This window comes from Patagioenas fasciata, chromosome W (assembly GCF_037038585.1).
Source record: "Patagioenas fasciata isolate bPatFas1 chromosome W, bPatFas1.hap1, whole genome shotgun sequence".
Taxonomy (NCBI): Eukaryota; Metazoa; Chordata; class Aves; order Columbiformes; family Columbidae; genus Patagioenas; species Patagioenas fasciata.
In genome coordinates, this window is record NC_092559.1 from 44,112,510 (window position 1) to 44,126,066 (window position 13,557).

General features: G+C 44.3%; 1 protein-coding gene across 1 annotated transcript; it reads left to right on the forward strand.

The window, feature by feature from the left end:
• The first annotated feature begins 10,236 nt into the window (after positions 1 to 10,236).
• Positions 10,237 to 11,151, forward strand: LOC139826304 (syncytin-2-like). The gene is given in 1 exon segment (XM_071801579.1): positions 10,237 to 11,151. A coding segment is annotated over 1 exon segment (915 nt).
• The last annotated feature ends 2,406 nt before the right edge of the window (positions 11,152 to 13,557 follow it).

Consider the following 13,557-nt stretch of genomic DNA (forward strand, 5'->3'; position numbering starts at 1 on the left):
TCGCCTATCCCATCCATTGCAGCACTCCAGTTATGAGAGTCATCCCGCCATGTTTCTGATATGGCAATTAAATCATAGTTTTTCTGCCTCACAATGGCTTCCAGCTCCTCCTGTTTGTTGCCCATGCTGCATGCATTCGTATATATGCACTTCAACTGAGCCATTGTGTTGGAGAATGGCTTAAAAATAAGGGACATGGGTCTGCAGAGCAGTTGTACGAGCAGAGCCTGTTCTGAAGGCCTTAGCATAAGTAGCAAGGCTAGGCTGCAGTGGGAACCGCTGACTGTTTCAGTAAAATCAGCAAGGTCACTGAGACCTTGGCAGAGTTTCACAAACAGCTTTCAACAGCACAAGAATGTAGAATAAGCATAGCTAGCAGCTGCAAGTAGGAGGACCATGCAAATGTGACTGTTAGAGCTTGAGCCAATTAGTAGGTGACAGGTATGCATAATTATCATGAACTGTATATGCTATTCGGGCTAATAAATCAAACTATGCTTTATCACTCATATTGGGTTGACCTGCGTGTTCCTCCACCGCTCAAACCATTGATTCCACTGGAACGGCAGACTAAAGGGCTTCGTTAGCATTACCCTCAGATGCTGGCATGTTACCCTTGGGTGTGCCTCTGCCACACCTTGTTTCCTTCCCCATCAAATCTAGTTTATAGCCATCTCACTAAGTTCTGCTAACTCTTGCCCCAGGATCCTTTGCACTTTTGAAACAGGTGCATCCCATTTGTTGCTAGCAGGCCAGGTGCCATGTAAGCCATGTTGCTGCCCACAACTGAAAGGATAGAGGAAAAAAAAACATGTGCTCCTGATTCCCTTACCAACTGTCCTAAGACACTGAAGTCTCTTTTGATTGTCCTTGGACTATGTGTTGCGGCTTCATCGCAGCCCACATGGAAGAGCAGTAATGGGTAATAATTTGATGGCCATGTCTGGCTAGGAAGTTTCCTAGTGATGTTCTTAACCTGGGCCCCAGGGAGGCAGCAGACTTCCCTAAAAGGAGGGTCTATTCAGCATATTGGATCCTCTGTTCCTCTCAGAAGGAAGTAATCTACAACTATAACCTGTCTTCCTCATGGAGGTGGTTGTGATACAGGGAGTAAGCCTTTTTGACCTTGGCAATACCTCTGGTGCAAATGGACTGTCATTCACGTCATCCATGCTCTGGCCTTCTACATCCAGAGCCTCATACCTGTTGTACAGAGGCACCTGGGAAAGTGAGGTGGGCAAGGAGGGGGATCTCCTGCTGCCCCATATGCATGTTTGTGTTAGCAAGTTGTGGCAGGTGCACCTCCCTCAACTCCTTGAAAGCATGAGAAACTTTTAGACCGATGGAGCACTATGGTCATGTACATGCTCCTCGGTCAACAGACAGGGCCCTTGGCTAACGAAACACCTTAGTCAAGAGAACTTTCTAGATCACTGATTATATATGACCACAGTTCAGATTAAACTAGGGTATAAACAGGGCCCCCACCAGAGATCTCCTTTGAGTTGATCTCCTTGGAGCAGTGGGTCTGCAGTTGAAGACTCTCCCATTAGGTCATGGATCCTGCATAAGGAAACTCCTCAAGGTTGAGAGCCTCATCTCATATAGGTGACTGCACATTTTGAATCATCATTCTAAAGTTCTGGGGACTGTCTGAGTCAACTGTGTAGTAATTGGATTCCCCTTGGTATCTTGAACCTGTGGTTTACTGAATGTTTGTTGGAGCATAAAGTAATTTTGCTTAAGAGCACATTTTATTATTTTCACTGATTAAATAATTTTGATTGCCTGGATTGATTTTTTGTGCCTTCACAACACAAGAAGTATCAATCTAAAATATGGAGGCTCTTGCACCTAAAATAAACAAACTCCAGCAAATGTAAGCTTGATTGCATTAGTAGGTCAGTGCCCATCTTCTATATGAAAACTTATGTAGGATATATACAATATATACACCTGCTAAAAAGCAGGTATAACAGAATTGTAGGCTGACAAGGTGGCACTCTTTCTGAAGCACTCTCCTTTTTAGGCAGTCTAAACTACAATGAAATGCTTTATTTTTTTTCTTTAAACATACCATTGCCTTCCCTATGATGATACATAATAATAAATGTTATTTTCTCTTTTACATCTAATTTAGATAGGATTCAAGAATTTTTGAAGGGATCACACCAGTTAAAGATCATACAATCTGTTTTGTTGCATATCTAGTTAATTAATTTCTTCCCTCCCCTTTAAAATCAGGAAATAAGTCCCTGAGAGAGTAAATAAGAGAAAAACTAAGAAAATAATGGAATACATAAAATCAAAGGATAAATTGAGGATGATGAAGCAGTAAAAGAAAAGTGAGAGACTTTGCCATGGAATACAAAGATACAATAGAAAAGGGTGATGGGAATGAGAAGGGAACAGTGCGCAGCAGGTTCCTAATGTATAACTTTACCTTTGAAAAAATAGCAAGGTTCTCTACAGAGAAGGCAAACAAACCCAAAATATTTCAGTAGTCAGAAGCATGAGGTTATATAATAAAGAACGATGCTGATGAAAAAGGTGCAGAGCAGAAATTGAATTTATTCCCAAATTTATATGGGAAAAAGCTAAGGAAATTGCAGGAGGTCTTCCTAAGGTATTCAGAAAAGAGAAGGCAGAAGTTCACCAAGTAGTGTAACACCCATACTATAAAGTCATGCAGCAGAAAAACACATGAAGACTGTGATGTTGGAATTTATGTTGTCAAGAATTAACACAGAGACTGGATGAAATATTACCACAGTGAGTCACCAAGGAAGAGGTGGGAAAATAGGCAAATGTGAAAAAGTAGAGATTTGTGATTATAAAAAGAGAGAAAAGGATTATTTTTTTGCATACTGTCTCTTCTTATCTGGGATCAGAAAAATCACTCTAGTCATTGCAGCACATTAACCAAAAGAAAAAAGAAACAGAGATACAACCAGCTATGAGTGTTAAAATGAAAGAAAAAGTCCATGTAGAGAGGCAATAATGATTATCTACTATCTGGAGATGAGTTGGGTATTATGCAAGGCAAAGGTGAAGGCAAGTAGGGGAAAAAGTCTGAGGTGAGAGAGTAAAGCTTCAGGCAACCAGCACAAGCCTCCCGTGAGGCTGCTCAGCTGTGAGAATGAGAAAGGTTTTCACAGGAAGGGCAGCAAACATCTAAAAAGCAAAAAGCCATGCATTTTTAAAATTTTATTAATAACATCACTCAATTATTTCAGTGTTGCTTCAGGGAAATTCTGGTACTTTGCCATGTCAGATTTCCCAGATTTGTACTTCCCCAATGACTACTGAGTTATGAAAGTCTTTTCTGATCACAATAAGCTGTAAAAAAATCAAACTAGTTTCTAGGAAGCTACAAATGACCTCACTTGTCTACATTAAAACTGACTTTTTCTTTACAGCTCTATTATTTACCCTGACAGAACTGTCTCCCCCTTTGCTAAAATCTACCATGGAGAAACATTTTTCCTTTAAAGGGGATTATTAAGGTTAAGAAGTATTTTTCATCATTATTTACATGCCACCCTTTTCTTAGGTCATGTATTACTGACCTTAAAAATGTATTGACATTTCACAGAAGATATGAATTAGTACAAAATAAATCTGTTCTCATAAGGTCACTTTCAATATCTATCTTCATGTATTGGATGTATGTGGCAAGGTTTTGGTAGCCAGAGGGGCTGCAGGGGTGGCCTGTGTGAGAAGAGACCACCCCTGCAGGGTGGGCAGTGACCTTGTGCTGATACCTAAAATCAGCAATTAGTAATAAAATAAGTCTATACGAATAAGTGTCATAGATTTTAGGCATTTACTAAGTTAATAAGAATAAGGTTCACAGATGTTAGGTTTTAGGCACTTGTTAGGCATTAAGTCACAAGAATGGTATTTGTTGAGATGAGCAGAAGGATAAGAGACAATGTCCTTATAGATAAGATAAGGTGGCAACGCCAGCGTAAGCAGGTTAGAAGATGAATAACAAAGGAATGTAATGCATTTGATTTATTGGAAATGTAATGAATATGTATGATCTGTGTGGATATAACCTGTGTCTGGGAACTGTTTGGGGCCCCACTAGGCGGAACCATCCCCGTGGGTGCTGGTGCATCAATAAAGGATGTTTACTTTTAAAACTGCAAATTTTGGTTTTAGAAGTTTCTTCAGTTAGCCAATTTACGGTATCAGTGCCAGATACAGTGAGTTCCAGCGGGCTCCACAACAGCCCCACTGCAGGTCATAACTGAGCCCATGAGCAAAGTTGGTAATGCCTCTGTGAAAACATATTTAAGAAAGGGCAAAACTGCTGGAGAGAGGGAGGAGGGAACAAAAAGAGTGAGAAACATCAGAGGGAACACCAAGGTCAGAGAAGGAGGAGGTGAGCCAGACACCAAAGCAGATACTCCTGGCAACCTGTGGAGAACCCACACTGAACAAAGATTTCAAGTAGACTCAGCAGGGGGAGGAGATGGAGTTTTGAGCAATGGAGAAGAACCAGGGGCTGCTGATGCCTTAGGAACTAACAGGGGAACACCTGAGAAATGCCTCAAATTAATTAGGGCTTCATCCTCCAAAAAGGTGACACAGTTGACAGCCCAACTGAAGTGCCTCTATGCCAATGCATGCAGCACCAGTAACAAACAGGAGGAGTTGGAAGCCACTGTGAAGCTGGAAAGATATGGCCTAATTGCTGTTAAGGAAGTTTCTTTTCCCTAGGTTTCCTATAGCAGAGACTCAGGCATGGATTCGAGAAATTATTCTAAAATAAATAATTTATTCACAAGGTATAGCATAGAGCAGCTCGAGCTGGGTGCCTCTTGAAGAGGGACCCTCAGCAGAAAAAACTTGGACAACTATACCCCCACAATCCAAGCCCCCACCCACCCACCCGTGTGTTGCTCTGGGCCAATTGCAAAATTAGAGCCTGGGGTCTCCCTGTTCTTCATTGGATCTCTTCATATTTGTCAGGTGGGCCATCAGTCAAAGTTCTGACCTTCAGTTGCTATTTTGCACCTGCAGCTGGAGAAAAATAAGTTCTTGGTAATGGCCAAAGCATTGTTCTGTTTCATCTCCTGTTAGACGCAGTTCTGTTTATTTACTTATCTCCAGGGATGCAGCTCCCCTTATCCCCTTTTCTTCTAGCTTGAAGACTCTGAGGCCTTTTTTTCTTAATGAGGCAGAAAGTTCAAAGGTTCACAGCTTGCAGAAGTTATGCTAAGCAAACTTACTTCTGCTAAATGAATTCTATATAAGTAGTTTCTAAACAAGTTCTATAAGAAGTAGTATACCAAATAAGCTAAGGCAGTCTATTCCCTAACATGGCTATCACTGAAACTTGGTGGGATGTCTCACATTACTGAAGCACTGCAATGTGATGGCTATAAACTCTTCAGAAGGGACAGGCAAGGAAGGAGGGGTGGACACGATGCCCTCTATGTAAAAGAATGAATTGACTGCACAGAGCTGTCTTTGAAACACAACAATGAACTTAAATCACCATGACATCTGCTGGAATAGCAGAGCAGTAAGCTGTACACTGTCCAGGAAACAGGATAATTTTCTAATCCAGGTGGTAGACAGCCCAACCAGAGAAGCATTACTGAACCTGTTGTTCATCAACAGAGACAAACTAATTGGAGAGGTCAAGATTTGTGGCAGCCTGGGCTGCAGTGATCATGCACTGGTGGAATTCACGATCTCGAGGGATATGGGCCAGGCGAAGACTGAAGTCAAGACCCTGAATTTTAGGAGAGCGAACTTTCAGGTGTTTAAAGAACCCCTGGGAAACTGACCTCAGGGATAAATGAGTAGAAGGGAACTCTTTAAGGACATTTTTCTTAGAGCACAAGAGCTCTTGATTCCCATGTGTAAGAAATCAGGCAAGGAAGGCAGGAGACCAGCATGGCTGAGGACCTTTTGGTGGAACTGAATCGCAAGAAGGAAATATGTGGAGGGGTTGCTGTTAGATGGAGATTTGTTACTGAACCAACCAGGAATTTCAAGGCTGGGAACAGGACCTGCCGTGGGAGAGAAGCATCTCCGAAATAACAAGGCCCCAACGTGGTGTAAATCAACAGACCTATCAGCAGTGAGACTTCAGCATGTGGACAGCTCGTGAACATAGATGATATCCAATTAGCAAATGCATGCTTGGAGCGTGGACGCATGATCAGAGAATAGTTGCATATATAAGGAGGTTTGTTTCTGTAATAAATGGCTTTGCGTGATTCACATTGAATCGGAATGCTGAGTCCTTTATCGTTCCAACAGAAATACATAGGCAGTAGAAGCAGGGTCACACATCCTGGGAAGAATATAAGGATGTTGGGCCAGGTGCGTAGGGATGGGATCAGAAAAGCTAAGGCACAGCTGGAGCTGAATTTGGCAAGGGATGTGAAGAATCATAAGAAGGGTTTCTACAGGTGCATTGGTCAGAAAAGGAAGACTAAAGAAAATGTACACCACCCCCCCTCCAGTAAATAAGACAGGAGATCTACTGACAACTGACATGGAGAAGGCTGAGGTACTCAATGATTTTTTTCTTCCCTTTTCACTGGAAATCATTGTTCCTGCATCTCTCAAGTCCCTGAACCTCAAGGCAGGGACTTGTGCAACAAAGTCCCTCCCATCATAGGAAACAATCCATTTTGAGACCATCTGAGGCATCTAAACATACACAAGTTCATGGGACCCAGGGTCCTGAGGCAACTGGCAGATGTAGTTGCTAAGCCACTCTCCCTCATATTTGAAAAGTCATGGCAGTCGAGCAAAGTCCCCAGTGACTGGAGAAAAAGGAATATCACACCCATTTTTAAAAAGATGGACTCTGGGAACAACTGACCAGTCAGCCTCACCTCCATGCCAAGTAAGATCATGGAGCAGATCCTCCTGGAAGCTATGTTGAAGCATATGGAAGACAGCGAGGTGATTAGAGACAGACAACATGGTTTCACCAAGGGCAAATTGTGCCAGACTACTCTAGTGGCCTTCTACAATGGAGTGACTGCATCAGTGGACAAGGGAAGAGCAACTGATGCCCTCTGCCTGGACTTCTGTAAGACCTTTGACATGGATCTCCACAGCATCCTTCTCTCTAAATTGGAGAGAAATGGATTTGATGGATAGACTATTAGATGCATAAGGAATTGGCTGGATGGCCGCATCCAAAGAGTTACAGTCAACAGCTCACTGTCCAAATGGAAACCAGTAATGAGTGGTGTCCCTCAGGGATCCATACTGGGACTGATACTGTTTAATATCTTCATTAAAGACATAGTGTCCTCAGCAAGTTTGTGGATGACACCAAGCTGAGTGGTGCAGTTGATATGCTAGAAGGACAGGATGCCATCCAGAGGGACCTTGACAGACTGGAGAAGTGGGCCCATGTGAACCTCATGAAGTTCAACAAGGCCAAGTGCAAGGTCCTGCACCTGGGTCACAGTATCACAGTATCACAGTATGTTTGGGATTGGAAGGGACCTCAAAAGATCATCTAGTCCAATCCCCCTGCTAGAGCAGGAACGCCTAGGCGAGGTCGCACAGGAATGTGTCCAGGCGGGCTTTGAATGTCTCCAGGGAAGGAGACTCCACAACCTCCCTGGGTAGCCTGTTCCAGTGCTCTGTTACCCTCACTGAGAAGAAGTTCTTTCTCAAATTTAAGTGGAACCTCTTGTGTTCCAGCTTGATCCCATTGCCCCTTGTCCTATCGTTGTTTGCCACTGAGAAGAGCCTGACTCCATCCTCGTGGCACTCACCCTTTATATATTTATAAACATTAATGAGGTCACCCCTCAGTCTCCTCTTCTCCAAACTAAAGAGCCCCAGCTCCCTCAGCCTTTCTTCATAAGGGAGATGCTCCACTCCCTTAATCATCTTTGTTGCCCTACGCTGGACCCTCTCCAGCAGTTCCCTGTCCTTCTTGAACTGAGGGGCCCAGAACTGGACACAATATTCCAGATGGGGTCTCACCAGGGCGGAGTAGAGGGGAAGGAGGACCTCTCTCGATCTACTGACCACCCCCCTTGTAATACACCCAAGGATGCCATTAGCCTTCCTGGCCACAAGGGCACAGTGCTGGCCCATGGTCATCCTGTTGTCCACCAGGACCCCCAGGTCCCTTTCCCCTACACTGCTCTCTAATAGGTCATGCCCCAACCTATACTGGAACTTGGGATTGTTCCTGCCCAGATGCAGGACTCTACACTTTCCCTTGTTAAATTCCATCAGGTTATCCCCCGCCCAACTCTCCAGCCTGTCCAGGTCCCGCTGGATGGCAGCACAGCCTTCTGGCGTGTCCGCCACTCCTCCCAGCTTAGTGTCATCAGCAAACTTGCTGATGGTACACTCAATTCCCTCGTCTAAATCATTAATGAATATATTGAATAATATTGGCCCCAGTACTGACCCCTGAGGCACTCCACTAGATACTGGCCTCCAACTGGACTCCGCACCATTGACCACCACTCTCTGGCTTCTCTCTTTAAGCCAGTTTGCAACCCACCTCACTACTCTATTGTCTAGACCACACCTCCTCAATTTAGCTGTGAGGATGCTGTGAGGGACTGTGTCAAAGGCTTTGCTGAAGTCAAGGTAGACCACATCCGCCGCTCTGCCATCATCCATCCACCTTGTTACATTCTCATAAAAGGCTATGAGGTTGGTCAAGCATGACTTACCCTTGGTAAAGCCATGCTGACTGCCCCTAATGACCGTCTTATCCCTGATGTGCCTTGAGATGACACCAAGGATAAGCTGTTCCATTACTTTCCCAGGGACAGAGGTGAGGCTGACCGGTCTATAATTACCCGGGTCCTCCTTCTTGCCCTTTTTAAAGACTGGAGTGACATTTGCTTTCCTCCAATCCTCAGGCACCTCTCCCGTTTCCCAGGACTTGGCAAAAATGATGGATAGCGGTCTAGCAATGACTTCAGCCAGCTCCCTCAGCACCCGCGGATGCATCCCATCTGGACCCATGGATTTATGGACGTCCAGACTATTTAATTGTTCCCTAACCCAGTCCTCATCGACTAAAGCAAACTCCTCCATTAACCTGGCTTCATCCGGGGTCTCAGGGGTACAGGGTTCCCCAGGACAGCCTCCAGCGGAGTAGACAGAGACAAAGAAGGCATTCAGCAATTCTGCCTTCTCTGTGTCTTCTGCCACCAGGGCACCCACCTCATTCATCAGTGGGCCTACATTGCCTATTGTATTAGTTTTATCTGCTATGTATTTGAAAAAGTTCTTCTTGCTGTCCTTGACCCCTCTCGCCAGCTGAAATTCTAAGGAGGCAATCCCCAATATAAGTACAGACTGGGTGATGATGGGATTGAGAGTAGTCCTGCTCTTGTGAGACCCCACCTGGAGTACTGCATCAAGTGCAGGGAGGGTGAGCAGGAAGGGCCCTGACACTTCAAACGGAGGCTGCAACCCACCTGCAAGGAACTGAGAACAGCAGGAGCTATGGTATCCACCCAGCAAAAAGCTGTGCCCTCAGTGTCCTTTGCAGCCCCTCCAGCTGCAAAAACTGATGCAGCCACCTAAACAGAGCTTTCAAGAGAACATGCAGCTGTCCAAGTCCCAGGCTGCAGGGTGTGTTTCTGAGTTTCAGGTCAGTGTCTGATGGCAGCAGTGAGATCACCTGTGGGAGATGTGGCCAAGCAAAGGAGCTGCTCAGCCTGGTGACAGAGCTTTGAGAGGAGGTGCCCAGGCTGAGGAGTATCAGGGAGTCAGGGAAGGAGACTGACTGGTGGAATTGTACTCTACCATCCCTGAGACAGATGCCTGCAGAAAAGGACTTTGGAACCACAATAGCAAGGTCCATTTCAAGTCCTCCTGACATCCTTCACTGCTGTCAAGATTAAAGAACAGAACGCCCGGATCCATCATTCTAGAGTGAAGAAAGCCTGGAAAGTTGTATTTTTCACGATTATAGCTTTTGGACACAGTTAGCATACAAAAAATTGGCATGTAAAGCTCACTCAAATGATAGGGAACAATTTGAACCTTTCAGACTGTTGGATATGCACGGTCCTCCCAAGAGGAATGGAATTTCCACTGTTCGGAGTACCCCATCCAGACTGGAGTAGAGAAGGGAGTGGATGGGGAAAGCTGGATGCAAACCAAAAGCAAACCTGTCTTTATGGGCAGGACCTGAGTAAAACAATAGGAAGACATTTCAAATTGGTACCTTGGAATCAAACTGAAATTACGATTTATTCTAGATGTATGAACTCCATAGATAAAACCACCACTTGGGAAAAATTTCCAAATGACAGTAAATGTAGTCAGTCACAAGGTGTTGGAATCTTTGATATAACTAAGCTGAAAGAACTGGGGTTTAATTACAGCATACAAAACACAGAAAACTTTAACTTCCCTTCCAACATAGCAACAAATTCTAATCTAGCTCCTGGGTGGTGGTGGCTTTGCGGGGATAGATGAGCCGAGAAAAGCCTACCCGATAATTGGCAAGGCCATTGTACAGGTGGATATATAGTACCTCAAGAAAAGGTGTTTAACCATTCATACCCACTGCCAGGTATTGTCAGGACATTATGGAGAAAAGCGCATTCAGTGCCAAGTAACCCTGTTGTAAAGAGGCCCTTGGGATTTCATAGTTTTGCTAGATGGTTGATTCCTCAACTAGGAGTTAGTGAACTAGAAAAAGCCATAGTAAATATATCAGCCACAATCAAGAAAATCAAGAATGCCACTATGGATGCTCTTAAGGGACTCCAGGAAGAGATATCATCACTAAGCAAGATAGTCTTACAAAATCGCATGGTCCTAGACTTCCTGACTGCAAAAGAAGGAGGAGTTTGTGTGGTGATAAACCAAAGTTGTTGCTCATATATTAATCAGGAGAAACGGGTAGAAACAGATATTCAAAAGATAGGGGAACAATCTCAGATCCTCCATCAAGTTACTAGAGACAATACAACATGGGGATTCTCTAATTTATGGGAAGACCTTACTTCCTGGCTTCCCAACTTGACCTGGTTACGATCCTTATTTCTAGCTTTAGTGGGAATATTAGCTTTAGGGATACTGGTCTGTATGATGATGTGGTGTTCCTTGTGGTGTTGCCAGAGTACCAGGAATACTTACAGCAACTGGAAGAAACATCAAGGCAGGAGCTAGAATCTAACAGGTACTTTGTAAAGACATTAGGTAAAGAATCATATTAGTAAAAGAATTTACTAACCTCTTAGAAAAGGGGGGAATGATACAGGGAATCGACAATTAACTAATTAACACTTAAAGAATTAACAATTAACACTTACACTTAAAGAACTAACCCTTTAACCCACATCACTATTGCCTAGCCTTGCTTAACTCTGTGTAACTTATTGTATGAAAAACAGGACTTCACTGATGCCTTGCAAAAATAATAATCCTTGGGTGCATCCTTGATGCATCCTTGGGTGAACTAGATTACAGAAACTTGGGCACAGGACAGGAGATACGCCAGTTTTAACCAACTCAGCAGTCTGAGACCTAACCAACTCATCACACTGGACCAAAGGTGACTGTGTACAGAGAAAGAGGACCCGGGTTCACGATCACTGCGCAGCTGCAATCAGGAGGAGCCGGAAGTGGAGACTATGGAAATGGTCTCCCGGAACTTATTGTAATAAGAACCGCCTTCTCGGGGACCGTTTATGAATATGTATAGGCGTTCCTAAAACTTTCATGAATATGTAACGCTTGACTGCATTTAATCAAGCTCACAGCTACTGTAATTTTACACATGTATTAGGTGAAATGATTCCCCATGTGTCCGGCGTCGTAAATAAATACATACCTTCCTTATAACCTCAAGGGTTGTAAGGTCATTCCGTGCCTCACCTGAGACATACGTTGCATCTGCTCTAACCTCAGCGACAGGCATGGCAGCTACTGCAGCTCCCAAGGCAGCTGCTGCAACCATTTCACTCCTCACATCAGGCAAGGCAGCTCCAGCTCCTAGACAGAGTAAGGCAGCCAAGGCAGCTACTTTAACTCCCACATCAGGCAAGGCAGCCAAGGCCACTGCTCCAGCCTGTACAGCCACTGCCCCCCTAACACTGCCACTTCTCCAGCCTCAGCGACAGGCAAGGCAGCTACTGCACCCTCCATACTGGGCACTGCTGTTTCTCCAGCAAGAGGCACTGTAACTACTCCATCCCCCCACACCAGGCACTGCTGTTGCTACAACCTCAACAACAGGCACTGTAACTATGCCGATGTCAGTGACAGTCACTTAGACTCTGGAAATAAATCAAGAGATGATGAGCCCATGTCAGCATCAGTTGCTCCTGTAAGGAGAGTCACAAAAAAGACTACTCATGCCATGGACGATGGCCAGGGGGCATCATCAACACAAGAGGAAGAGGTAACCACTCGATCCTTTTCTACAAGTGAGCTGAGAGATATGCGAAAAGACTTCAGTCATCTTGAAGGTGAGAAAGTTGTAACCTGGTTACTCCTACTCCAATGGTGGGATAATGGAGCTGATGGTCTGGAACTAGATGGTAGGGAATCCAAGCAGCTGGGATCTCTGTCAAGGCATGCCACCCCTGATAGAGCAATTGCAAGAGAGACAAAATCCTCCAACCTCCAGCCATTTTATATATATTATTAGTAGTAACAGTATATTAGTGTTATTTTGGGTTTTTTTATTAAACTATGTTTATCTCAATCCACAAGTTTCTCCCTCCCCTTTTGATTCTCTCCCCTATTTGGAGGGGGGGAAGTGAGAGAGCGGCTATCGTCATTATATTGCTAGCCTGGGTTAAACCAAGACAATAGGCCACCCAGCCAGGATGACAACACTGATGAGTTGTTCTTTAAGGAACTAAGTGATGTCTCCAAGTCATCTGCCCTTGTCGTTATGGAGGACTTCAACTTGCCAGATGTCAACTGGGAATATCATACATCTGCTACAATCAGGTCCAGAAGATTCCTAAACCATCTGGACGATAACTTCTTGCTACAGGTACTACGGGAACTGACCAGGAAAGGTGCCTTCCTCTATTTGTTGCTTATTAGCAGAGAGGATCTCATGGGTCAAGTGGCGACTGGTGGCTTGTTGGAAAGTAAAATGTGGGAAAGCAAGATGTGCGGTTCCAGCCACCTGGATGATAAAGGAAGATCAATGCTAACATGACCATCTGGACAGTCAAAGACATAATACTAACATGATAATATATAAAGGGCCTTGGACAGATTACTTTGAAGTACGTTTCTCGTAATTGTAAAAAGTTATAGCCCAGACTCATGAGAATGGTATATTGGGCCGGATAACCATCCCCAAGTGCATGGGATGTGTGAATGTCCTTGGACCTGGTCTGTGAACGAGTGGAAAAACAAGTGAGACAAACATCACATGAGTTTAGTGTGTTTTTAATAACAATTAGTGGAAAAATACCTTTTTGTAAACATTTTAGTCCAGGTCTGTACCTGTAAATCCTATAAATTGTCAATGCTGAATAAAGAAAGCAGCCTAGGCCTAGGTCAGCTCTCTGCTTGGCCAGGCTCTGTGCTCCTTCCTGAACAAGATCTCTG